Source organism: Amblyomma americanum, chromosome 4, assembly GCF_052857255.1.
Source record: "Amblyomma americanum isolate KBUSLIRL-KWMA chromosome 4, ASM5285725v1, whole genome shotgun sequence".
Taxonomy (NCBI): domain Eukaryota; kingdom Metazoa; phylum Arthropoda; class Arachnida; order Ixodida; family Ixodidae; genus Amblyomma; species Amblyomma americanum.
Genome location: NC_135500.1, coordinates 148,458,331 through 148,485,595, shown reverse-complemented (window position 1 = coordinate 148,485,595; position 27,265 = coordinate 148,458,331). Strand labels below are relative to the sequence as shown.

The 27,265-nt window shown below is 46.2% G+C and overlaps 1 protein-coding gene across 3 annotated transcripts in view; it reads left to right on the top strand.

Annotated features, from left to right (window-relative positions):
- The window catches only part of LOC144128516 (transient receptor potential-gamma protein-like), a 187,271-nt gene that overhangs the window by 115,016 nt on the left and 44,990 nt on the right, over window positions 1-27,265 (top strand). For 2 of the 3 annotated variants that reach the window (XM_077661957.1, XM_077661958.1), the window contains 3 exons: window positions 6,286-6,477; window positions 22,054-22,344; window positions 23,029-23,269. In XM_077661957.1, the coding sequence (XP_077518083.1) occupies window positions 22,103-22,344; window positions 23,029-23,269 (483 nt within the window). In that variant the 5' untranslated portion in view covers window positions 6,286-6,477; window positions 22,054-22,102. Of the gene's footprint in view, window positions 1-6,285; window positions 6,478-13,769; window positions 13,908-22,053; window positions 22,345-23,028; window positions 23,270-27,265 lie in introns of those variants that run through there. The other variant, XM_077661959.1, reaches the window with a different exon arrangement.

Here is a 27,265-nt window from a genome sequence, read left to right as displayed (position 1 = left end):
TTCTAAAAAGGTTAAATTATTTTTAATTTGAACCAAAAGTGATTAAAAGAAATTTTCGAAGTATATAGTCAATAGTCCCAATGTCGAGATGTTTTAACCTGTTTTTTGAAGTGAACTGGAAACTTCGAGTCTCTGATGCTGCTCGTGTAGTTTGTTTTTGTTGGTGGTGTGTGTTTTAATGCCTTCATTTCCTTGGTACTAACTCTTGCTTGGAGTCAAACGACTGTGTGCTAATATTGAATAAACCAATGAACTAAATCTGAAATTTCTCACACTATTCACAGAGAGAGAAAGAGAAAGAAAAGTGGTAGAATAAAGGCAGGGAGGTTTAGCAGAAGAATTTTCGTCTGGATACCGTGACTTATCGGGGCGCTGGTAGTCGTGCTCTAATGAAGTGGAATCCAAAATGTCAGGGGGCTTTCCAAAGGCTAGGATGGTATTTAAGCTCCTTCAATTAAGGCGGTGCTGATAGTTAGATACATAGGTGTCACGTGCTGCGAAATTTAATTGTAATGGTAAAACTACATTCCATTTCAGCTAAGCATCGCGTGGAATTCGTGCAGTGCGAGACCTTTGAGCGAGGAAACATTTTAATCAACTTTTCCTCGTTATCTAACTAGCAAAGCAACTTTTCATTCCAATACATTTTACAAGAATGACCGATTGAAAACGTCAGAGTGTGACTTCACACTTCCGCGAAGCAGTCAACTATTCACGAATATAAACAGCTGGGAGACATGACTTCCAACAGTTTCTTTTTCTTTTTCGCATCAAGACGTTGCGTTCGGTCAAGAGCTGCGTGAAAACGACGACATTCGACTTGGTTAAAGTAGGAATCATGGCGCAGCCTGCATGTTTTGCATCCAGAGCATGTTTTAAGCCTTCATAAAAACACACTGAGATCTAATTCTTGCTTTCTTTGTTGTTCACCATAACCTTTAGTTCATCCTTATGTGAGAGGCTTCCCGTGACACTGGCTTTTGAAAAACATCCTCCATGTTTGTTGCATTCCTTCTTCTACTTTTATAAATGGTACTGACAGGCATGGCAAGAAATAAGCAAGCGAAGGGTGTCACCTAAGTCCAGAGCCAAAGCGAAATGAAATTGCCTCACAGTCTGAAAGGGTGGGCTTGCGCTGGGCAGATTCAATGCGTAGAGGGATCGCCTCTGCTTGGTCGCCCGTTCACGTCTCGGCGCTCCGGTCCGGTTCAATCTCTTGCGGAAGGTCAACAAAATTTGATGGAAAACTGCCTCCAGCTGCGGCCCTACACCAGAGGATCGAGATCAAAGCGGATCCTTTTGCTTTTCGCGTCAGGAGGACGCCCTCCACGAAGTGTCATCTGAGGGACGGATGAGCGTCGTCGAAAGGTCACCAGCGGAGCGCTTCCGGTCCTGCTCAGTAGACATGCGTGTCGTCTGCGCGCACTATTTCTGTTTGCTAAGCTCACTAAATAGCCGCATCGATGTGTGAGCTGAAGAGATGAGGTAGACCATTCAGAGATCCGCAAGGCTGCTCACTCGTAAAAAGTGGTAGAGTTTTAACGTAGTTAAGCCGAATAGACGTGCGAAAGCATGTGTTTAGCCTGGTTGGCTCCTGGTTTTGCTGTTCTGGTTTGCCGGCACGTCTGGCGACGATATTAGACTCAGGTTAAACTTTGATCGGTTTTAAGTTGATCTGATCTGTTCGCGCCGCGAGTGGAAGTTCATGAAGACGACGATGTGCAGTGCACAGCGCTAGTGAGCGTTGTTATTTAACACGAGGCGTGATCGGCTGCGGTGATAAAATAGTGCACTCGTGAAGTGGCCAAAGAAGCGTATTTATTCGTGCCGCTGCCGATTCGAAACCCAAATCGCGGCAATTTTTATTTTATTTCTGCACCCTCAAGGTCAGGGACGCCACAGGATTCTGGGTTGGGTTTGACAACGCGAAGTAGTGCTTTTGCGCTAAAATAGTTCATGTTTATTAACGCAACCTCACTGCCCGATCACAGAGTTGAGTGATGCGAAAAACAGACTAATCACGATCCGTTTTCGCTGGTTAACCGCTTTGCAAATTGACTTGTCATAATTCCACGCTGGCGCACGGTCTTATGTCGTCGGAATACGTAGATACCACTTAGCTGCTTTTCACGGGTCCGTCGTCGATGTCTTGTTTCCTTGCGCAAAAAATCCACACCTGCCTCTGTCACTGATGTCGCTCGCCGCTTAGCAAGGCAGAATCCTGTTAGGTAACCTGTGTTTCAAAGCAACAACCACGCGCCGATCCCTCTGGCACTCTTATCTTAATGCAAAAAAACAGCGCGAACAAACGGGGACTAGACGAAGAATACACAGGACTCTATCCTGTTGACTCTTATCTTCTCGCTTCCATTCTGGCATATCTGACATGAATAATAATTCTGTTAGCCTGATTTGTTCACTGTGATAGCGACAGTGCTCCGGAGTCAGGTTGCGTTCATCTAACATACTTGCTCCTCATTCCAGCTTCATTAAAGCGTGCTCGGTAGCATTCTGTCGGAACACTCTTGACTATGCCGTCGGCCATCTGAACCATCACTTGGAGCGGCACTTGATAACGTTACTCCAAAATTTAGGCGCACAAAATTAGGTTAACGTCTCTCGTTTTTAATCACGTCCACGAGATACTGAAAATGGACTACCGTAATGTCGAGTGAGTCTCTATAGGCATCAGGCTCCGACACATCCCTCTGCCAAGCTCGCCAAGACCTCTATTAACTGACAGAAGCTTTGAATTCATTCATCCGGAAACGCAATTCGCGTTATGCTGAACGACCAGCAAGTCCAGATCACCGAGTTATAATGCTCCATGCCACCTGCATGCTACAACCAAAAATTGCTGCCCCTCTGAAATTTTCGAACCATCGACCAAACTTGTCTCAGTGCTCAGTGTAGTGAATAGAGAATTAGAAGTACTAGGAGTGCCTTATTCCGAGTGCAACGCTTGGCAAGAGTCATGAATGGCTCAATCCATGGAGCCACACTTCATCACCGTAATTTTGTATACTGCATCGCTTCCATCGCGGAAAAAAAATAAAAACCTTCAGCAGATATGTGTCATTCACGCGCAGTTTTCAGCATTGCTATTCGCATGTATTGTGCTTGCTCATCTGGAGAAAAAAAAACAGAGAACACGGCGTTCTGCGCGGTGTTTCCTACAACAGACTGTTCGACTTAGTAGGCTATACTGGGATAAACGCGTACAAAATAGGATGAGAAGCATTTTGTCGGACAGGTTACTTGTACGAAGCTTCCCCAGAAACTAGAATGTTGTTCATTCTGTATATAGGAATAGGCACGGTTAATTACGTGCACTAGAGATACGCGCTATACGCATAATCACGCTTTGAAATAAATTTTCTTAGATAATGCTGGCGGGTGAGGTCAGGGACTCGTTCTAATCCGAGCACCTGGCCTGCCTTCCTACAGTGCAAAATATCTTATAACCGATGTAGTTGTTCGATATAATAAAGTGCTTAAATTTTCTCGTCACAAGTCTACAAAATATCACAAGACATTCCGTCCCGAACCGCGTGCAGAAACTTTCTATTTGCTTTTCAATCGTGACATGGAAGTTTTAAAACCTTGGTAACCAGGAGTGAAGACTAACTGTTTGCACTTTGCAAATGCGCGACTTCCAGCGGGCACGCTTGGCATGACCGGAACCCGGGAACAGTGTGCAATCACCCGGCCACAACAAAATTACCTAATCCGCCAGCGCCGCCGCGTCCTAACAAGGCCAAGTCGGTTGTCACGGGAACGGTCTGCAGCGGGCAACGCAATTACCGGGCTTCCCAGCGACTCCGTGGCCCGCCTCTTCACTGTCAGTAGTGCCGGTCAATTAGCGATACAATGACGACTAACGCTTTCGTAGCGAGGTGCGAAGATTCAAACCTCGAACTGACGTGTACTCCCTGTGCTCTCAGCGATTAACTAACTTTTCTGAGGGATTGTTGACGTGACCGTAACAAGTCGTCCGCTTCTACGTATTTTCGTCGCTTGTTTTGTGATGCGCTACAGCCTTGCATGTTATCTTTTTTCTTCTTAGCAGGCATTCTTCTTGTTTGTACATACAGTTCAGTGCTGTTTCTATAGCATGATACAACTTTTAAAAAAAAGCAGCTTTAAAAATGGGCCATGGACCGCGGCATCTTGTATTCCTCCGCTGACCAACCGCACAAGCAATGAAATCACCTTTTAATGTTTGAATATATCAAACAAGTCAGAGGCATCTAAAAATATTTAGCTTATAATTTAGTCTTCTGATTGGTTTATTGTTTAGGAAATGAGTAAAACTTTCTCAATGAACAACTTTTTTGTTGCGGAGGAGTCCTGTGTGGCAGTCCTGAATCTGGGCGGAACTTTACTGCAGACTTGATTTGTACTTTACTGTAGTTTCTGTTTTCAGCTTTCAAGCCAGCCACAACAGGTTGTAGACACAGAACCATATTCTTCTTGTTTGACTTCTTGGCAAAAATTTGTCGGGGCTTATTATCTCGCATGGTTTGAGTTTCATACATCCTGGGGCACTTCAGCATGATGTTCTAAAAAAGAAGCAATGATTGCGAAACCGTATTGCAGTAGAGCGAACAACCTATAGCGGTTTTTTTTGCACGCATGAATTGAGCCTAAAAATGCATGTTCTCTAAGAAAAAAAAACTTCAATCAAACCACATTGTTTCGAAAATCCTTAGTGCCACTACCTTTTGAAAACGTGCACATGCATCGCTTACGTTGAAAGTGCCATCAGATATTGTTAACTGCAGGACGAAAATGCCTCCGAACTGAAAATGCCTCCACCTGAAAATGGATGGCCACTGGGTTTCATCATTCTGCCATATAAGTATTTTTGACGCTTTACTGCCAAATGCCGCGTATTCATGACATACCCTTTGCACGCCGTGTATTCATTGCTACATAAAGTTTTGATGCAAAGTTTGCTGTCACCATGTCTTTCGTGGCCAGCGCTTTCAAATGAATATGTTCGGCGCCTCTGTGGCCAATCTGCGTGAAAGAAACGGGGACATAAATGTTGCATATATTATGAGAAATGTTGTGAAAGTGACAAATGTTACGTAGAAAGTAAAAACTGTTTGCTGGCACATTTCATTTGGCTCGAGGCCTTCACTTTGATCTTTCACTCAAGTCGGACTACGTGCATTAAACAGACCAAGTGCTACTTGTTGCTAATCGGCGACAGACCAAGTTTTCAAACTTTAGCGGCACCAACAAAGTTTCGATTTTGGCTTTCGATTGTCGGTAGGTCAGCTTGCATAAGGTGGAGCTAACACTTTTTAATTCGATTCCTTCTTAACTTCGGCATTGAAAGGTTAAGAGTAACTCAGCCAACTGCAAAAACAACCGCAAAAGCAACTTACATGTGCCAGAGTGGCCAGTGGCACTATTATTGCAATCACTGCAGGCAGCATGCTATCAAGAGATCAAAACAACCAGCTTCTGCGGTCCTCGTCCTCCACCGGGCAGGGCGTCATTATGCCTGCGCTTAATTGTCTTGATGAAGTTTCCTTCTAGAGTTTCGCTTTTAACGTGAGGCTTCCTGCAATCCAGTGCTGCGACACAAAATTTTCTGGAATTTTTACCGCGAAAGCATCCTAACGTATAAAAAGAGCAACGAAGCATGCACTGCATTTCCCATCTGCCCATTGCATTACAATACTTAAAATGTCTATCCCGCATTTCTACCTTAATGTTTCCGTTGTGCATCCAGCTTTCTAGATTCGATGGAGGCCTCCTCAATGGCGTCAGAAGACAAGTGCCTTGTATTACAATAATTAAAATAATATTGAAGGCAAACTTAAGTTGGCGTTCATAGAATGACTACTTCGTTCTAATTACAAATAAGGCTTACCTTCACTACAAACGGAACTTTTATGACCTAAAGAGGACCAAAAATTAAATACGGTTATTGCCAGTGGCCATACGCCGTTTTCACAAACTGGGGCGACGTCAGTGTTTCTGTTCTTTTTTCGGATCTCTGAGGCTAGCCGACCGTACTATTATTTCCTGGTCGGTATTCACGGAGTCATTTTCATTACTGACGTCACGTGTTTTAACCGAATAGCGGGAAAAAAAAGAAATCCATTTTTTTTATTTCCGATTTTCTCAGCAATAAGTGCACCCGAATGAACATCAACACAGCCACACAGGCAAAGCAACCAACTTTTACTACGAAATACATTTTTGTAAGCTGAGCCCGTGCAAGTTGCCGCCAGCTATAGTATGCCATCCCTTTTACACGCTTTGCAGGCTTGCTGGCAGGGCCAGAGGGGGTGGCATCGGAGGAGAGTCGTGCCGGAGCAGAGTTGTTGCCCCACATGGACCGCGCTGACGAGGCTGCCCACGCGGTAAACGCTGCTAGCGCGGCCCGGAGCGCCGCGCCCAGACGGCCAGCCCGTCGCCGCGACCCGGGGCTACCCCTGAACTCCCACTGCCGTCCAGGTAACCGCACTTTTAAGTGAAGATCAAATAGGATCCATAGTTATTCAGCATCCACTGGTACAGACTTTCCTTTTCTTTGCTGTCATACCCAAGCACAGCGTAATAGCCAGTCGCCCACGCAGCTAGATGAATTAATGAATATTCCCAATAAAGGCCGAGTTTGGGCGAGTTGGTTTTCCATGCTGAACGTAAACGTGCAAAAAACAAGAACGTAGAATAAGACACACAACACGAGCGCTCACTTCCAACTGATCTTTATTACATGCAAGAAACAGAATTTTATACTCTCGATAATGTCTGCAAGGCATTAACACAGAGTAGTGAAAGATAGATGGCTGTCATCTGTCTTTCACTACTCTTTGTTAATGCCTTGCAGGCATTATCGCTTATAATTTGTGAAATCTACGCATTAAGACACTGCGCATACTATTAACATTATTGATGGTGTGCGAAAAGTAGTTTTTCTAAACCGAATCGAATACGAATACTGTAGCTTTGTTACCGAATTGAATGCGAATAGTTCAGTTAAATAACTAATCAATTACAAATCGACTGGAGAGCGAACCGAATCGAAAATTTTTTGGAGCGCTCGCTATTTGTGAAAGTATTCAGTGACTAATTGTGAGGAACAGCGAAGCTCTGCTTTCGCGGTTATAGCTGCATCTGTTAAAAAACACAACACTGATCTTCATTTGGGGTATCGCAACACAAATTCACAGTATTAACCTTATTGTGATGTCATTCGAATAGGAAAAGTTCATTTTGCTGTTGATAACGAAAGATAATAAACTACTGCCACATCTCAACGGATGAGACGGGCGAGCGCTACGTATGATGCATGACCTTCGAGGTCAGGCATAAAGGGCCGGTTTGCTGAAACCTTCCTGGGCCCCTTCGCCAATCTCTGAGGCCAGGTATGAGGATTATGAACACCGCCACGCTAATGGATTGCACCGCGGCGCTGAACCCTCCATCCCAGATGTGCGTTGCCCGCACTGTGGAGAAATCTGGAATATCCTACACATGATGTGGGCATGTACTCAGAATCCTCACCTTCCCCCTTCCCCTACCCCTACCAGAGAAGCATGGGAGACTGCCCTCCTCAACTGCTCCACACTCGGTTCCCAATGGGCTCTGGTAAAGCGGGCGCGAGACGGGGCCTCGTCGTGCGGTGTCCCGGACTAAAATGCCGACCATGTTCTGACTTCTAAACCCTCTTTTCAAGCATTAAAAAAATTTTTCGCCACCACCACCATCCCGCCCGTTCCAATCGCGGCAGCATGATACGCAGCGTGTATGGTCCCTGTTTTCGGAATAGTCGTGGAAGAAAAATGCGGCAGGCCTTACTTGAGCTTCGTGCCAATTGTTCGGAAGTATTCGAAAACTGGAGAAAATATTCGATTGGTTCGAATAATTTTGAACATGCACTACTTGATTGGCTCGAATAATCGAATAGGAGGGTATTCGTTTCGTTATTGGAAATTTCTGAATATTTGCACACCCTATATAATAGTGATTGTCTTATCTTTTTCGCACTGCAAAATCCTAATTATCAAATGGTTCAGGAGATTGCACCAACTAATCCAATGTGAGGTATTCCGAACATTCAAAATTACCGCGAACATTATGTTCAAAACTATGCGGGATCTGGTCGCAGCCGCGTCAACTATCAGCTCTGGTCCACAATCTCTGCTGTTGGTGTACATACGGAAACACCAACTTGGTCGTTTGGTTCCCTCATACTAATCAAAATATTGCCAAAGTCGAAGCAGTTCAAAGAAAAGCTGTCAGATTTATATTTAACAAATACCAAACAGCTGACTCACCAACAGAAATAATGAAACGTGAGGGGATACAAACACTCCAAATACGTAGTAAACTCGCGCGACACAAGATGATGTATCAACTAATTCACCAGCAATCAAAACTAGACGTTACTAAATATATTTCCTTTTCTAAAGCAAGATCGACGCGTCACAAACATTCTAATACACTTAACGAGTACCCTTTCCATACTGACTGCTTCAAATACTCATTTTTCCCGTTTTCCACTCGTGAATGGAACAGTCTAAACCCTTCAATAACTAGCAGCACATCGTTAGGAAAGTTCAGCGCTGCTATCGAGAGCTCGGTACTTAATTAGCAAATATTTTTGTGTGTGTGTGTTTTCTGTGTTGCTAATATTGCTTCCTATTCTGTGTGCCTTTTTAATGTTAACTTTGTTCAGGTATACACAGACTGCCAGTATTGTTTTCGGAACTATTGCGATGTAACTTCTGTCATGACGCCTATTGTGAAATTAATTTGCCTTGTTTCGATATGGTTATCATAAATTTCGTTGTATTGTTATTCTGCGTTGTTGTATTTTTGGTTGTACTTCCATAGTTAATTCCAGTGCCTTTGCTTTACCCTTACTATTAGTTGTCTATTTTACGATCTTCACCAAAATGATGTATTTTTCGAACTGTTATTACTAACCCTATTTTGCCCTCCTGCAACAACCCCAAATGGGATTAGCAGTATGTACAAATAAATAAATAATACAGAAACGCATTGATGCATTTAGATATATTCGTGTTGATGGCAATATATGTGTACAGTTATGTGCGCATTTATGTACGCCAAATGAAGCGCAAATTTAGGCGCTTTCGCGCGAGATGGTTTTTCTTTATAAGCGTGGAAATTTAATGCTCGTACGTAGACCATACTCCTTCGGATAGACTCTATGCTTCTCTCACTCGAGGGGAAGAGGTTTGTCTAAACCGCATGAGCTATGTGCTCTACGGCAGACACAGAGCATCCCCTGAAGTCCTGAAGCATCTATTTTTCAAATACAACGCTTGCGCGCGAGTACAGTCACGCAGGTGCGAGCACGGTTCTTGAAAATCAGATGCTGCAGGTGGGTATGGCTTGTTTCGCTTCACAACCCAAAATCGGGTCCCCCTAAACAACAAGTTGAGACCGCTGGGTAACAGTTTGCCGATATTTCAGAAGTCCGAAAGATTAAACGACACATGGGGGGAGGGGGGAGCAAAAGATTTCAAGAAGGCCCTCCGATGCAGAATCCTTCATAAGAGCATAGCCAAAATTGCGCGCTTTTTTTTTCATCTTCAGGAGACATGTTCACATGCTGGCAGCAGCCGCAACATCGTTCATGGTATAGAACGCCAGGGAGCTTGCAGAATGCTGTGGAGGAGCAGAAGTGTGGGAGCAGAAAAATAGAGATGAGAGGAAGGAAAACGGAGCAGGAGACTGAAGGATGAAGAGCACTGCACTTGCCAAGATGACGGATCGCACGCAAGCGGTTTCGCGAAATGTGACGTCAGGCCCTTTCCTGAATCTTTCTTTTATTCGGGAAGGGTGCGCATTCTTCATGTATTCTATATATGAGCAGCACGGATGCAGTGCTTCATATATTTTCTAAACGAGTAGCACGCATTTCGAGACAACTTGTGTGCAGGCATTATGTGGTGCTCCTAATCAGGCAACTGAAGATTATGATAAAGTCTTGAGCAGTCAGAAGATGCCAAAAGGAAACCACCAAACAGTATCATTCCTGGTTATTGAAGTACGCAGATAATTCAGAGCCGTTTGACGGTTTACGTGACGTGCGAAGATACTACCTTCTGTTATGCGAGAAAAATGGTGAAGCTACCCTGAACGTGTTAGCACACGCAGACTCTGAAGCGCAATATTCATGCAGGCGCATCTTTACGTAAGCAATTTGTGTCTTTTATTTTAGTTGATTATGCACGCTTTTCTCGTAATTCTATTTTTCAGGACAGCCTGAAGAGGTCCGCACTCACCCTTTCAAAGTTCTGCTCCTTTTCTTTTCTATCTTTTTAACAGCAGTACTAATAATTAGAAGCTGACGCAGGGCACTTGCTTGCTTTATCGAGCCTCATAATACGGATATATTTTCAATGAGAAGTAAAGAAAACAGAATACGCCAATACATAAAAAACTGCACTTTTCCTAGCAGGTCGTAATCGTCTTTTTCACTTAGCTGTTTCAATTAAGCGAGGTTGCGCCTATATCTCGCTCGAGCCCGGACAAAGCAGTGTCACCTTACCGAGCGAAGGTCGAACAAAGATGCGCAAATTACTACCTTCCGCGAACGTTCCTCATGCAGAACTGATTAAACTATCAGCGCGTGATAACTTAGCTGTGAACAGAAGAGCGAGGGGTAATTCATGCCCTCCATAAACGGCTGTCCGGTTCTCCATTAATGCCATTTTCGGCCGCCCGATTTCAAACAAAACACGGCTCCTAATTAAAGGTGCGCGGGGAGTTCCGGGGAAAATTCATTACGCGAAACGCAATCCTCCGTTTATGCTTTCCTAAACACGCCTCAGTTCAACCTTCTTTTTTTTTTCTCTCTCTCTCTCTGTCTATTTCGAATTTTCTCTGTACTGAAGTGGGCACTGCAGTTCTCGCGAACCCATTTGCAGACGCGAGAAGATCATTTCACGCATGATGCGATCTGTACTTGCATGCAACATTTAGGTGCGCTGTGCGGAGCGCAGAGAAGCAATCAGCTGATCTTTTCCTCTTATTTTGGAACAGTTATTTCATTCACTCTGGAATGATAATACGTTCATAAGAAAACGGGTCGTTTCGCAGCAAATGACCGATTATCAAAGCGATGTCTTTGCTCGCTTTACTTCTTTCACATCTCAAGCATAGAAGCGTTCTGAGCTGTTTTAACGCCGAGTCTCGAAACGCTGCCGTCGCTAAACAATTCGCAATCCTTTCTTTGTTGTTGTCGGCAAAGCAAGAAGCGCGCCGTCCAGCGATGAAGCTTTAATACTGGGTAAGAAATTAGTGAGAGTGAGAGGCTGAAGACATGGCTAGCCTCGCAGCTACGCGCCCTAAGGGAAGACCTGAATCAGCTCGCACGGCGAACAACGCTACTCAAATAGCGGGTCGCTTAACTAGCTTGCGTTGCACAATTAAGAAACCCGGAACAATTAGTGAGTTCCCCGCTACATTGCTGTGGTTTTGTTTTCTTTAAGGCTGCTTGTGTATTTCGCTTCAGCAGTTAAAGGGTTTCTTGCCTTTCAAACAAATACCGATCAAATAGAGGGACAAAAGAGAAAGAAAGGCAGCTCCTTTTTGGTAGCCGCCCCCATGGTGAATGGCGATAAAGCAGTGAAAAGAAGGAACTTACGAATGTGGGCGACCCAAGCACATGCGATACCGCACAATGTAGTCACAGGCGGTGGCTCACGCCTGTTTACGTCTGATAACGAGGCATCAGGTCCACGCCTATTGAAAGTGGTGCGCCTCTGATAATTAGCTATTACTCGCGGTAACCTTTCTTTGACTCGCTATAATGCTCATACCGTAAATCCGCTGGTGTTTTTTTTTTTTGTTCTGTAGAACAAGTGAAAAATTGTTACAGGTCGAAACTTGTCATCGTAATCAGTCTTTATCGATATCCTCCTTGAAAAGCGACATGTAAAGAAGAAAAGAGCATTCCTTTTAAGCTAGTCGTTAAAATCTTGTTTGGCTGAAAAGATTGTTATGCTTGACGGCACGCCTTCCGTCTAGTCTAATAATGCTACGAGCTTTGTTATGGCGTAACACTTCTCACACGGCTGCTCTCCGAGCAACGCAGCGTTAAATCATTGGAAGAATTATAACGAAGAGGGTTGTTCACTAAATCTTGCCTCCTGGACAAGCCTATCGGGCAGACTTCTACGACGATGGCAAACATAGTGTATCAGCGGTACATGTGCGTCACTGTTGGCCAGGAGTATACCGGCACATTATGCGCTCCTGGGACAGACAGCGTTCCAGAATTGCATTTGAACACAGTGTCATTAAATCCCATCTCTTAAGTGAGGAACATTTTCTGAATAAAAGAGTTTTTCATAAAAAAAAGTTGTATGTTCTTCGGTAACCTCTCATAGTACATTGACGAAACTGTTCCGTACGTACTAATTGTTGCTGCATTGAACCTGCCAACCACAAACTGAGCATGCCGAGTCATATCACACGACGACTGCACGTGACACTCGCTAAAGCCCGGAAATTTTGTAAGGACCGATGTGAGCATTTATTTCTGATCGCTCGTTTTTCGTGTTGATCCGCTGGAAAGCAAACCAAGCATGTGGTAAGGCTTGCGGCTGTTGCTGTTGTTGGTGTTGTTGTTGTTTTTGGCCTCCGGCGGAGTCGCACATACTTGACCTCTAGTAGTGTTTGCGAGCAACCTCTTCTTTCTGGTTCTCCTTGCTCTGATTCTTTCTTTCTTTAAAAACAGTAGTGGGTAAAGACGCTCGCACTACAATCTCGCTTTAACAACGCCTGATCGTGAATACTGCGCCCTCGACCCCTATATGAATCCACGTATTTCGCGTCCACTACTCCACTGGTTACGGCATCCATGATACGGCATGGCTCTGGATGCAACACGCTACAATCGAAAGAAATTTTTAAATAAAGCCCATTCTCAGTGTACCGGTCTTAGCGTAACAAGCTCACCCGGGAATAAGTTTCAACCCAACTGCGTGCTTAATTACGCAGCCGCGTGTAACACCCCGTTGAAGTTCGCACAAGTCTCAACAAAGAGCTCAGGTCTCACTGTTGTATGTTTTCCTACTCATTAGCATATTCAGGCGTTTTTTTTTTGTTATTCCGTTCTCACTTATTTCCTGTACCGTTCTTCCTTCGTCTTTCCTTCTGACGCAAAGACCCCCTTCTTCCATCTCTAACTGTTCTTCGCACACCTCTTTCGCACCCTTTTTACACGGCGCTTACCCGGCGGCTTTACGACTACATTTTCCCTCTAAGAAGCAGCCGTAACAGTATAGCCGCGCAGCAAGCTAAACATCTCTCTTCGCGTGGGGCGTGTTTTGTCTCTCGCATTTCGCCGAGCTTGTTTCCCACTGGCCCTGATTCCTTCCGCCGCGTTCCAGCGAGCTGTTATTCTTGGCCGCACTGACCTCCTGGCCAAAGGCTCCAAGGAGCCCCTGCCACGGGTTCCGGCTGTGCTGTAGCCCGTCCGAAGAAATAACACGGCAGGCCGAAGGCGTCTTAGCCGACGGCCACGTGCTCTGCGTGCGGCTTTCGCACGCCGCGTCGCGTTTATTTTTCCGCGTCTAGGCATTCGCCGGGGCTGTGCGGGGGCTTCCACAATCGCCTCTGCGTGACTTGGCAATGGGCGGAACAAAAGGCTTCGAGCAAGCGTCGAGCCGTTCCTCTGGTTCAACATCTATTTCCTGTCTTTTTATGTTCTATCGTCGCATCTCCACGTAACGAAAAAAAGGACCACTGTAATCCGGCGGATGTACCGATTTGTGGCCAAAGTGTTGTGTTGCTCTTAGAATTTTAGAGGCTCGAGAGCCACCGCAGGTTTTCGGTGGTACGCTTATTGTATGCCATAGGATCCCCTTCTGATCTCTTTTGCCTTCTCTCCTATATTTCAAGTGAGTAGAAACGCTTTCTCTTCCTAGAGACGCTTATAATACAGCTTTCTTTTCTATTTTTTCTATTTCTTTTGCCTGGCCTATGTAATAATAATAATAATAATAATAATAATAATAATAATAATATTTATTAGGCACTCATGAAACTTGGCACCTAAAATGCAGTATTGTTACAAATTATTGCATGACCAAAACTATGATTAATGATATTGCAAAGTCTGTATTGCGTGCCACATTTCACACGAGAAGAAAATCCGAGAACAAACATTAGCCCTTTTTTCTGCTAACCATACCAGGGTCCTAAGAAAATAGCATTATTTTTTAATACAACCCACCCCCTCCTTCATAACGCACAGACTGAGATGTCAGTGGATTTTATTTTCAGCATTTACGCATCGTATATTGTTTATTAAGCTAATATTTTCTAAATGGCGCATAAAGTGTATGAGAGCTATTTGATGTCCTGCTTTATATGTTCTGGCGCAGGAACCTTAGGTTTCACGTTGTATAATCGTAATTCAATTCATTTAGTCACCAGATATATCCTGGATAGTTTCCTTCATTAAAGAGGTTTCAGGCGACTCTGTTAATAACAGCACTTGAATGCCTGCTTTCACTAAAGGAAAAATTGAAGTACAGCACCCAGTGATGGATCCCATGCTGCTTGCCGTTATGAAACCTGAACGATTGTTGTTGTTTTTCTAAGTATGCGCTCGAACCCTATATCAGGTAACGTTGTGACTATGTGGCTTCAACCAAAATTAATATTTATTTTTATATAGAAATGCTTTGGTGAGGAAAGCATGAAAATGTGCAAACATTGGAACAAAGCATTTGGGTGAAAAAAAATCCTCCAGTAACGTTTTGTCTTGTCTCTGTTCCAGCTTCTCTGTGAAGCTGAGCTTTTATGTATAGCCCCGCACAGAATGAGGGAAGGAAAAATGTATGCGGAATGTCGAAATCAAAGTGTGAATACGCAAAAGCCAGGGAGACACCGTGAACAAAGCTAAAAGGAGCGACGTATGACGTAATCAGTGCCATATAGAATCCCTAATGTGGCCTGTAGTTTTATAAACTTTTGTTCAGCGCAAGATTACAGGTGCTGCCACCGGTGTGATTTCTGCGATTCAGGTTGCTCTTCCCGCGCCGCCTGTGGAATTTGTCCGAACCAGGTTGCTCGCTAACAGACAGACAGACAGACAGACAGACAGACAGACAGACAGACAGACAGACAGACAGACAGACGGACGGACGGACGGACGGACGGACGGACGGACGGACGGACGGACAGACAGACAGACAGACAGACAGACAGACAGACAGACAGACAGACAGACAGACAGACAGACAGACAGACGGACGGACGGACGGACGGACGGACGGACGGACGGACGGACGGATGAACAGACAGACAGACAGACAGACAGACAGACAGACAGACAGACAGACAGACAGACAGACGGACGGACGGACGGACGGACGGACGGACGGACGGACAGACAGACAGACAGACAGACAGACAGACAGACAGACAGACAGACAGACAGACAGACAGACAGACAGACGGACGGACGGACGGACGGACGGACGGACGGACGGACGGGCGGGCGGGCGGACGGACGGACGGACGGACGGACGGACGGACAGACAGACAGACAGACAGACAGACAGACAGACAGACAGACAGACAGACAGACAGACAGACAGACAGACGGACGGACGGACGGACGGACGGACGGACGGACGGACGGACGGACGGACAGACAGACAGACAGACAGACAGACAGACAGACAGACAGACAGACAGACGGACGGACGGACGGACGGACGGACGGACGGGCGGGCGGGCGGACGGACGGGCGGGCGGACGGACGGGCGGGCGGGCGGGCGGGCGGACGGACGGACGGACGGGCGGGCGGGCGGGCGGGCGGACGGGCGGGCGGACGGACGGGCGGGCGGGCGGGCGGGCGGGCGGACGGGCGGGCGGACGGACGGACGGACGGACGAACAGACAGACAGACAGACAGACAGACAGACAGACAGACAGACAGACGGACGGACGGACGGACGGACGGACGGACGGACGGACGGACAGACAGACAGACAGACAGACATGCCGGCAGGCAGGCAGGCATTAGACGAATTTACTGTGCTTTCGCACTTAAAAAGAGTGGGCTATAACTATACTTATATGCACGCTGCTCTCAAATTACCTGAATATATCGCGAAATGAAAATTCCTCAAATGGTGAACCAGAATCGTTGAATCTGGCGTACACAGTGGTAACCGACATGTCAGTTTCTCTGCTCATTATTCCATGAGCAATATTGAAAGTCTATATAGCAATGTAAAACTGTTTACCAAACCTGATATTTTTATTTTCATTTCTAACCAATATTCTGTCGCGTGCATTGCCGTCACCTGCCATCGCTTCTGCGTCCGTGGAATACCCATCTGCTTTTATTTGCACACTGTGAATACTATGACTCAACACCACAGCAACCATTTTAAATGCGCAAGAGTGGAGCAGGACGCCGTTCGCGTTGCTGTAACGCTTGGTACAATGCTGCCATTGAGAGGTCAGTATACTCGTATTTCGGCCTCTCACTTCTAAAGAGCACTTTTCTAGCCTATTTTCAGAATAATTGGTGCCATGAATAACAAGCATTCAAAAAGGTTTAAATTCATCGCTGAAGTGAAAACAACCGTCTGAGATGAGCGCAATGTATCCGATTACGTTCGTTCATTGTCTTTAGCTGCGTGCTCTGGAAAACTGCTTTCTGTAGAAGGCGCATCTTGAAGTAGACATGGGTTTTGAGTCGATATTTGGAAAATCCGTTTGGGGCGTAAGGGCTGGGAAGAACAGAGTTTTGCACAAGAACGAAGGGTCCTACGTAGACCGTACCTTATAGTGTTAAAAACGCCGCCGCCTTGGTGCCTCAGTGGTTTTTCTCCTCGGCTGCTGACCCGAAAGACGCAGGTTCAATCCCGGCAGCGGTGGTCGCATTTCAATGAAGGCAAAATGCTAGAGGCCTGTGTACTGCACGATGCAAGCACATGTTTAAGAACCGCAGGTGGTCGAAATTATCCGGGGTCCTCCACTGCGGCGTCCCTCGTAAGCCTGAGTCGCTTTGAGACGTCAAACCCCATAAAACCAAACCAAACTTTACTATGTCATGCCTTACCATTTCGGCACGGTATAACCCTCCGTGCCTGACACGTGTGCAGAGCAATGACGACAGCACGTTCTGCCTCCTACGTAAGCAAAAGCAAAGAAGGAATCTTGGTTTGTGAAATACCTCGTCCGCTTCGCACGCCATAAAAATGATGGCTGCACGGAGACAATGAAGCGAGCAGTGCGCGCTGCTTGGAACCGGCCGACCAGTATGCAAAACGCCGCATCGCCTACAGCAGCGGCCGACGTGATCCGCGTGCGCATTTTTGCCCAGGCACGTAGCGTGTGTTCTCGGCTCGCATCACGTCCGAACGACGTTACTAGATGGACGTGACGGGCCTTCGACCCTCCTCGCTTCTTCAGCTTGTCATTTCTCGAGAGCACTGACGTTCTAAGGCGAAAAGCTGGGCGATTCGCGTCGACATACCCCCCCCCCCCACCTCCTCCCCCACCTTACTTCGCGAGAGCTTCTTTCTGGAATAGCGTTCTTGAGATTGAAGAAGGACGACGTGGCGACGGTCATGCGAGGGGAAATTTTATTCGGTGTTTTTGTTTGTTTCCCTACTTCCGGCAACATGTATATTCAAAAGAAGGGAGAACATTGCAACGTTGAAGTGCCTGGGGAGCCGCTATTTTTTATGTGCCATCAAATGGAATAGCCGCCGAATCAATCTGCGATGTAACAAGAAATCCTCATCAATGGCAGTCTTTCTAGGTTACGGCTGAGAAACTGTTCTCTATAGGCACTTTCTCTTCCTCCCTAGCTTTGCGCGAAAGTAACGTCACACAGAGATTTAATGTTGCTGACGTCGACCAATATCTCGCGTTACGTTGCTAGCGACGCGTTTTTCATGCTGCCTCCGCAAATTATTTTATGTTGCAAGTTATATTCTTTTTCTTTCATTCAGAAGTATATGCTCCGTTTAACAACTTTTATAAGTTATACTTGTGTTTCAATCAGTTTCACTGCGGAATAATAATAATAATAATAATAACTGGTTTTTAGGGAAAGGAAAGTGCGCAGTATCTGTCTCAATTATCGTTGGACACCTGAACTGCGCCGTACGGGAAGGGATAAGGGAGGGATCGAAAGAAGAAAGGAAGAAGGAGGTACCGTAGTGGAGGGCTCAGGAATAATTTCGACCACCTGGGGATCTTTAACGTGCACTGACATCGCACAGCACACGGGCGCCTTAGCGTTTTTCCTCCATAAAAACGCAGCCGCCGCGGTCGGGTTCGAACCCGGGAACTCCGGATCAGTAGTCGAGCGCCCTAACCACTGAGCCACCGCGGCGGGTCTGCGGAAGCTTGAAGAACCGCCTATTTCGTTTACCTTTTACACATCGAACTGACAGCGCAAATGATACATCGTTGAGGTGCTTATTATCTTTTCCTGTGGTCTTCTATGCAGATAAAGTATCATAATATAAACAGATCAAACCTTCATAAAAATTTAAGGTCGAACAAAAAACCCTTAGCCGACGTTTTTCCATTGGCGTTAATCGCAATTCGAAGTCTTTGAGGGGAGCTTTTCGCCGCCTCTCAGAACTGGGAAGACAAGTTTCGTTACACTCCAGTGTCATGATGTCACCCGTGATTCGCGCGCTGCCTAAGCGTATTTAGTCGCAACGAAGTCATTAAGACATATGCGCGCACGCGCCCGCCCATGCCACGCACAAACACACACACGCACATTTTGGCATATTGATTTGTTGTTTCAACTATTAACAACTTGCCCATGTTTATTACACGCAACTTAATTTAACCATTCAGCGCATACGCATATCTGGCATTTCAAGCCGTTCATTCAAGAAATTTTAAAGAAGTACACACACCATACTACGGCGGCATGTTTTATTCTTTCTAATAATGCGTAAGACATTACCATACATGGATCACCACGAGGTATTCGTCTACCACCGCAAAATAATTTACAATTTCATTTCTTCTCTCACTTAATTCGGTTTCGATTTCAACAGCAGAGTGATTTCTTTGATGGTCAAATGTGAGTACATGTCACGATAGGTGCTAAGAAAACTACAATACAATCGCTGCATCTTCACGTGTTGCAATTCCACGGCTTGAGGCAGGCTGGCTTTAGCGTTGTAGTGAATTGCAAAGACGAAGCAGTGATTACATCGCAGTCTTTATGCCTCACGTGACCTATGTTTACCTTTGACGTTTTGGCCAAAGCTCGGCTGTTGAAACCAAAACAGGGGAGAGAAGAAATTCGATTATAAATTAATTAGTGGTCGCAGGCGAATGCCATGTGGTGTTCACTACATACTAATGTATTCCACATTATTACAAAGAAGAGAACACGGAATTAAAAAACTTTCCGCCTATACTCCTTTAAAGAACGATGGCGCACCGCGGTTATCTCCTCTTTTAACCGCCAAGTACAAACGCCTAAGCCACTCAGTGCTAAACTTTTCTCCATCTTGCCAATCAATATTTAACTATGATTTTCAGTAACCTGTGCAGCAATGAAATACATTAAAAAAGCTGTGCATATACTGGTGGTTGATGTAAGTGTAGCGCAGAAGTAAATTATTGCCGAATTTCCATCTTCCACAGTCTCAAGCAGTCAATCAGGCTTAGCATCCGGATAGAACCCAGCTTGCCTGCTACGTCGTAAAAACTTGGGAGGCGTGTTGTCACTTACACTGCCGCTCGGTTGAGTGCTCTCGTGTCGGCTCATGACATGACATCGTCCACGGCACGTCGTTCTCCTTCGCACAAGAGAAACACTTTCGAGCATTGACCGTCAGTTGTTGTCGTTCTACTCAATTCGGAGTGGAAGCGCCACGTCCCTTGCCGTGCTCCTCGCTTCCTTCCGGGATCAAGCTTGAACAAATGTAACACGATGCGTCTCCCGCATCCGGCATGCGTGCAAGAAATCTGGGTCAGAGAATTTCAAAATATTTCATTTGCGAAAAAAGATTCCCCAGGAAGCGACAGCTATTGATGCTGTTTTGTTACACATATCGAAAGTACAGTCTTGAGAGGCGTCTCTCTTTGGCACATGCTACTCTAAGACTGATAAAATTTTCATAAAACCCAGGAACTAAGACAGCGGAAGTCAGTTGACTTTTAATATCGTTCTCTGACGGCATCTCGAGGCGCTAAATATCGATATCTTAGTTTACTTATCGATGCCAGCGCACGCTAAACAGCTGTATCAACACCGCAAATTACATGTGCAAAAACTTGTGGATATGACGCGACACCGTTAATGAGTTAATCCCCATATATGCGGAATTGGTCATTCTCTACTTTACATTCATATGTCTCTGGGAGTCCTCACACGGCTCCTTGCGCAATAGTGCAGCGGTTAGGGGATGTGCCACTGCCCTGCGACGGCAGGTGCTGCCACCGGTGTGCGACCCAATTAGGTTGCTCTTCCCGAGCAACCTCTCGCGATCAACCGTTAATTTAACTGCCAACCGCCAGTGTGGTTAGTGTTCTCACAGTCCGGTGTGTAGGCTGTGAAGTCCTAGGTTGCCCACCTAGGTTGCTTCTCCGGGGGTGGCTGCCTGGGCCACTCTATGCCACCCCATTTAACGCTCAGAACGGCGACAAAATTTGCACACCAGATGCCCGTTATGCAGTACGTTTCTACGATGACGGCTCCAACGTTTCACTTTTCTACTGCCTAATAACCTCTGTAGTGCCTTCATACATCTGCCACTATACAATTTGAAAAGTAGGGCAACAGTTAGCGAGTACTCAATCGACGCATCCGGAGTGGTCGTTAATGTGCGACCCCTTTTTCTAAAGGGTTCACAAGAAAATTAGAGTGCCAGCGGTCCGTCACCGACGAGTTTTGATAATATAAAATGTGGACAGATAAGGGTTAATATGTGAGCACCTTCTGCATCGTTATAACTCATCTTGCCGGCCCGCCGGTATTGGCATTAATTTGCTTACAGCGAGGTCTTGACCCAGCGATTCATACATGTACCGCCTTTGTCAAAATTTTAAAGCCTCGTGAGTCATGCCTTGCGGCTCGCAGTGTCTCCCCAACGTCCCATATCCCCTGGGCGTAAGGAGATGTCAGGTCCTGCCCCTTTCAATGGATAGGACTGCCACAAATTCTACAGGAGCTCAACTATTCTACTTAGAAGCAAACCCCCTGGGAACTAAGCCTTTGACAAAACCTCTACTTGCAAAGGTATCGTCATGCGCAAGCAAAACTCAGAAATCAGTGATATGTGTTCTTCTGTTACATGCGCGTGGCTAATGTAGCACAGGCACCGCGCGTTGCTCGCGTGTCCATGGCACGCCTTATCAACTGAGCATGCGCGTGCCATACCTCACTGGCTAAACTTGCCGATGTGTTACTGGAGTTAGCTAGCCCAATTCCGAAAATTCCGCTTAATTGTGCCTGCTCTAGTTGACGTCGCCTGAACGCAAGTAATGAACTGTATATAACTGTATAGTGAGTGTTAACATGTTCTAGGATGTGAGCGTCACGTGTGGCTAAAGGACTAAACAAAGGGAGTTGAAATAGATGCCCATCTTCATGCCTAATGACTGGACAGCATCCGCATTCTTTCGAGAGGCGGACACTGTAACTTTCGTCATCTAAGACCGGCGCGTGATATCAGCAGGATATCGTTCAACAGAAAGAACACAAGGCACTTCTGAGAGGGTGTTTTGACTCCCTAGACAAAATCCCCAAGAGCCACGCGCAGGCCTGAGCATATCGCGTTTTCCTCGGCATCCTAAGAGATTTAGCACTCCTGTTCTTAGACGGCCGAGGAAGATCATTTCCTTTGACGTCATTCAGAACAAGCAGGTCATTGTCTGAAATGACCGAAGTGTTAGGCAAACCTCCCCATTCCTTATAACTTCTACTTAATTTAGAAGTTAGATTCTGAAGGTAACACAGACCTCCGGCACTCTCCCCAAATTGCTCAGGGTGGACGGCTTAGGTCGTGTAACGTGCCACTCTGCCCTCCTCTGCAGCTATCCGGCAGTGCCGCGCCGGTGAGCGGCGCCGCTGAGTGGCGGCGGCATGGACCTGGAGGCCGGCGAAGGCGGCGGGCTATGCTGCGACCGGGGCAACTGCTCGCCGCTCGGGGCGGCCGCCCATTTCTTCGGCGACGCGACCGACGAAGAGCCTCCGGAGCCCACCGCACAGCAGCTGCCTCACCCCAACGGCGACGGAGGCGAAGCCAAGCCCGAGGGCCAGCTCACGCTGGACGAGAAGAAGTTCCTCCTGGCCGTCGAGAGGGGGGACCTCGCCACGGCACGGAGGTAGGTGCTGGACACCGCGAGTCCCACAAGCAACCGGGCATGACGTTAATATGTAGATACCAAGCGCCTTCAAAGCCTAAGCCTAGAGGAGAGGAAGGCAACCCAGAGTAGTTGAGTTGAAGATATCCGCAATAATGCGCAAGGCAGTGACCATGGACGTCCCGGTAGGCCACTACTGTTCCTCCTGAATGGCAGTAAGAATTGAATATCTCGTAGTGTCTACGAGACTAGAAATAAACAAGGGTAGTTGGGGCTCAACCCAGTGCCGACGTTTCGACAAGGAGACTAGACTGTTACAAGGCTGACTAAAACAAGCACCTCTGCAAGAAATCCGACCCATCTCTAGCTCTTCCATCCCCTCTCGTTAAACTAAGCATCGCAAAACCTGCAGGTTCTTTCCAGGTCGGTTTAGCGAAGCTGTTCCAAGCCTGTTCCGCATGCTGAGAATTCTGGACACGCGCAGTGTATAGATCGAAGGAATACGAAAAGAAGCATGTATTACCTAGAGTAACTCCGTAAGTATCAGTTAGAGCTTTTACTTGTGTGTATGCATTTCTCTAGAATAATGGTGTTTTTCTCAAGTTCGTCAAAGATCTGAAAATACATCTCAGTGCAAAGTAAGCGTTTATTCATATTGTTCGTACCTGTACGTGCCGACCAGCGTCTCCGGCGGCGGTTGCGCAGGTACCTGGAGAGCGCCGATGCCGGCCTGAGCACGCTGAACTGCAACTGCACCGACCCGCTGGGCCGGTCAGCGCTGCTCATGGCCATCGACAACGAGAACTTGGAGATGATCGAGCTGCTGCTACTGCACAACGTGGACACCCGCGATGCCCTGCTGCACGCCATCAGCGAGGAGTACGTAGAGGCCGTCGAGCTGCTGCTCGAGCGAGAGGAATCGACCCGCAAGCCGGGACAGCCCAACGTGAGTCTCGTTCGCCACCTTCGTGCTAGCTGGTGCCCCCTAGTCTGCTTCGTCCACGAAAGATGCAGCGCGGACGTGCTGCCGTGGGGTCTGAATAGAGTGCGAACAATCCAAATACAAATCAAAGTGCGCATTGTCTCCACGTGTAGAGGTTCTCCTACTTGGGGTACTTGCGGGGTTCCTATTTCGAGATGGGCATCGTGCCTTATGCACCTCGACAAATGGTTTTCGAGCCACCTCACGGTCATTCATCTGTGAGAAATGTTGGTCTACTCAAAATGATTCAAGTTTATTTGTGAGCGCTCAAAGACAGGATGATTTACGTTTACAACGGAAAGATTATGCGTTCGCAAGTTAGAGATGAATTAGCACAGTGGCAGGTGTAGCGCTATTCCTGTCATGTCGTACCTTTCGGCGTCTTGGTGGGACGTCTGCAGACTTAGATCATTTCCACTTGAAGACATGGGTCATTACTGTTTTTATCATGCGCTTTAGGTGGAAGCTAAGTAAGCATCTCTTTACATTTTATTTTTAGGAATGCCTGAATCAAACGCCTCCGAATGAACTATACAGGGTGTCCCAGCTAAAAGTAATCAAGAATGTTCAAAAGAAGTAGTGTTCTATGTTTGAGAAATCAGAGAAGTAGTGTTGAAGGTCGCGTAGTTTAGTCAGTAGTATTTTTTTTACTCCTGCTAACATAATTTAATAGTGAAGACGGGTTAGTTAATTTTTTAAATATTGTTGTCGGGAATAAAGTGTAAACGTGCAAGTTGTAGATCGCCTTGAGAAACAGCCTGTTCTGATGGTTGCACCAAGGCACCATTTACGAAGCTTTTTTTTTTACCGGAATTAAGAGACAGCCGACAAAACACAACGGCTAACCCGGAAGAGCTCTTTCTTCCTCACAGGACACATCTCAAAGAACAAAGTCCGCATATCTCTGGAGCACTGTCCTCGACAGGGCTTTGTGCGTACACTGGGCGAAAGATGTGTGTCCGCAGCTTCCCCTTGGTAGCTTTTGTATTCCGCGGGTTTTGTTTTAAGGCTGCTAATTAAAGCTGCGTAAATAATATTTTACTTCCAGACATTTCAGCTGGTTGTTTTTCAAGACGAACGGTCTACAACTTCTGAAGTGACTCTTTATTAATAATAATAATAATTGGTTTCTTGGGGAAACGAAATGGCGCAGTATCTGTCTTTCATATCTCGGCGGACACCTGAACCACGCCGTAAGGGAAGGAATAAAGGGGGAGTGAAAGAAGAAAGGAAGAAATAGGTGCCGTAGTGGAGGGCTCCGGAATAGTGTCGACCACCTGGGGATCTTTAATGTGCACTCACATCGCACAGCACAGGGGCGCCTTAGCGTTTTTCCTCCATAAAAACGCAGCCGCCGCGGTCGGGTTCGAACCCGGGAACTCCGGATCAGTAGTCGAGCGCCCTAACCACTGAGCCACCGCGGCGGGTCTACCTGAAGCCAATTTTTAAAGAGAAGAGTGTTCGCTAATTAATTAGCTTTGGGAGAACCAAAAAAACTTTGCCCACACTTCTCTCACCAGCACTGAGCTGGTTTCGCTCGGCTAGGGCGTCCCGTGTTTATTTTTCGTTACTTTTAACTGGGACACCCGGCATACGTAACCCGTTTGAAGGATGCAGTCCCTCATCTATTGCTGCCAAGGGGTGCAAGCGTATTACACTGCACTGCACTAACCTATTAGCCAAGCTGTTACCATTAGCCTACGTTGCCTACTTTTTAGTACTCGCCGTTAAAGTGCAATCACATGTAGCGAAGGCACCGTTAAGTAAACAAATACTAGCTGGTCGAGTGGGTTGTACTGGGGGTCAGTGAGATGAAACAGGGAAGTGGCGTAAACAGCGTGAAAAGCAAGAATTCTATAAAGCGCGATTCAAGCATGCATCCACTCATCCAAGATCTACTACGTTCTACCGGTGAGGAGATGCCACTCCTGCAGTCAGTGAGCTCCTGATTGACACAACGCTAAGTAAAAAAACTAAATTCGAAATTCAGCTTCAAACGCAATTTATTTAAAATGTATTATCTTTCCCATCTTTCTTTTTCTAACTAACTCTTGGTTTTTCGTCTGTCCCAACATTTGTAATTAGCTGACAAGTTTCCCCTTACAAAAATGGTCTATAGACAGTCTATAGACTTCTTATAGACTCTATTGACTTTCTATAGATATTTATTTTTGTCTATTCGTAGTCTATAGACAAAAGTCTACTAAAAGTGTGTGGCCATAAATCTATAGACTGTCTATATACACTGTCTACAGGATTTTTTTGCGTATATGCTGTTCTCTGGGGTTTGTCTGCAGAGAGTTTATAGACACTATAGGCAGAGCTCTATGGACAGTCTATAGACTGTCTAAAGAAATTTTTGTAGGGGTCTCTACTACGTCGACGACTAGTCAGCTAACGTTTTAATGAGGTCGTTACGACATGAGGCGCCTGTCTGTCTGACCTTGAAACTCCTGCAGTGGTTTAGAATTGTCAGGACGCCTAGAGAGTTAGCCTCGGCAGCTGGATAATTCACCTGAGGCTTCTCAGTACTCCAAAAAAGCGACTAGTTTCGCAGTGGCTCCTCCATCTGACGTCCGCTCTGCGAACGGCGCCGCCAGGCTAAAACGAAGCACGTGATGGGCAGCGCAAAGCACCCTTAAGCCGCATCGATCGCGCTCTTTCCTCAGCTCCAGCAACATGTTGTTTCTCGTCCAGGGCCATTTGCAGCGGTGCGGCCTGATCCCCTCAGACGCGCACTTAAAGAGAGCCGGCCAACTCCTGCATCTCCGAGCTCGCGTTAAAAGCTTCCGAGGACCACTCGTTTAACCTAATCTTCTCGCTGCCACGTTGTCGGCACTCACTTATCTGAGCGAAGTGGAACTATCGTTCTCTGCGCTCAGATGTAGCGCGCGTGGATTTAATGCCTAAGGGAGCGAGCGCAGTTTCGTTCCCTTGGCTCTTGAGCGATCTTACCGGGCTGCTAGCTCAATCTGCGAGGCGAAGTGCCACATGCGTTGCTTGCTGTTTTTTTTTTTTTGAAAATTAGCGCCCGAAGAATTTTTTTGCGACGAGTAGACAGAGAATGCATTAGCACGGCATGCACGATGACGAACCGTCCTAGACGTATAATTATGAGTTATTACGCTCCTGTAATTAACTACCACTCAAGTAATTATGGTTTCACAACTAGTGAACGAGTGTTTGAAGGATATAGACGTCGGGCATTGCGCTCGTAATTGCAGCAGGTCTAGTCAGTGTAATTATGAACGGGCTTTAGTGACGGCATTTAAATAATGAAAGAAGCTTTGTCATATTCTTGGCCCTTATTCTTTTCGTATTGTTTTCATTTTTGTTCAAGCAACAAATAAACAAGGTTCAGTTAACTTTAATTGACGAACCAGCTGCAACAGCCTTCGAAGTGCAAGTCAGGATGATTTTAATCCCTCCTGCCCTTTCACACCCCTTAGCTTTTGTAATACTCTCCTAAAAAATAAATAAAGGAAAATGTGACTTTTCGGTGCTAATAGGCTATAGTATTGTATGTCTGTTACATAGCCAGAAATATAGTTTCATGGAGAAGCAGAAGACGAAAGAGGAGGAAATACGCGCACGTTTCTTTTAGAGGCGGTAGCGATATTCTCTTTAATGGGGAGAAGGTGGCAACAAAAGCGAATTGAAGAAAACATGGAGACCTTAAACTGTCTTTACGGTCTACGGAAATCACGAAAAGGAAGCGAGGAAGGGGATGGAAAGTAATGGTTGAAGAACGAGACATGATTTCGTGCCCAGTGCAAGGACGAAATTGTACCCCGTCTCGATGGAAGAAGTAATAGTCGGCGCAAGCTAAGAATAGGGGTAGGTTTTTGAAAACTGTTCACAATATAGAAGGGTCTGATATTAGACACTGCCTCGGTTGTCTTATGTTTGAAATATTTTGCTTGTCGAGATCGCCCCGCGTGATCTTACTGCTGTGACGTG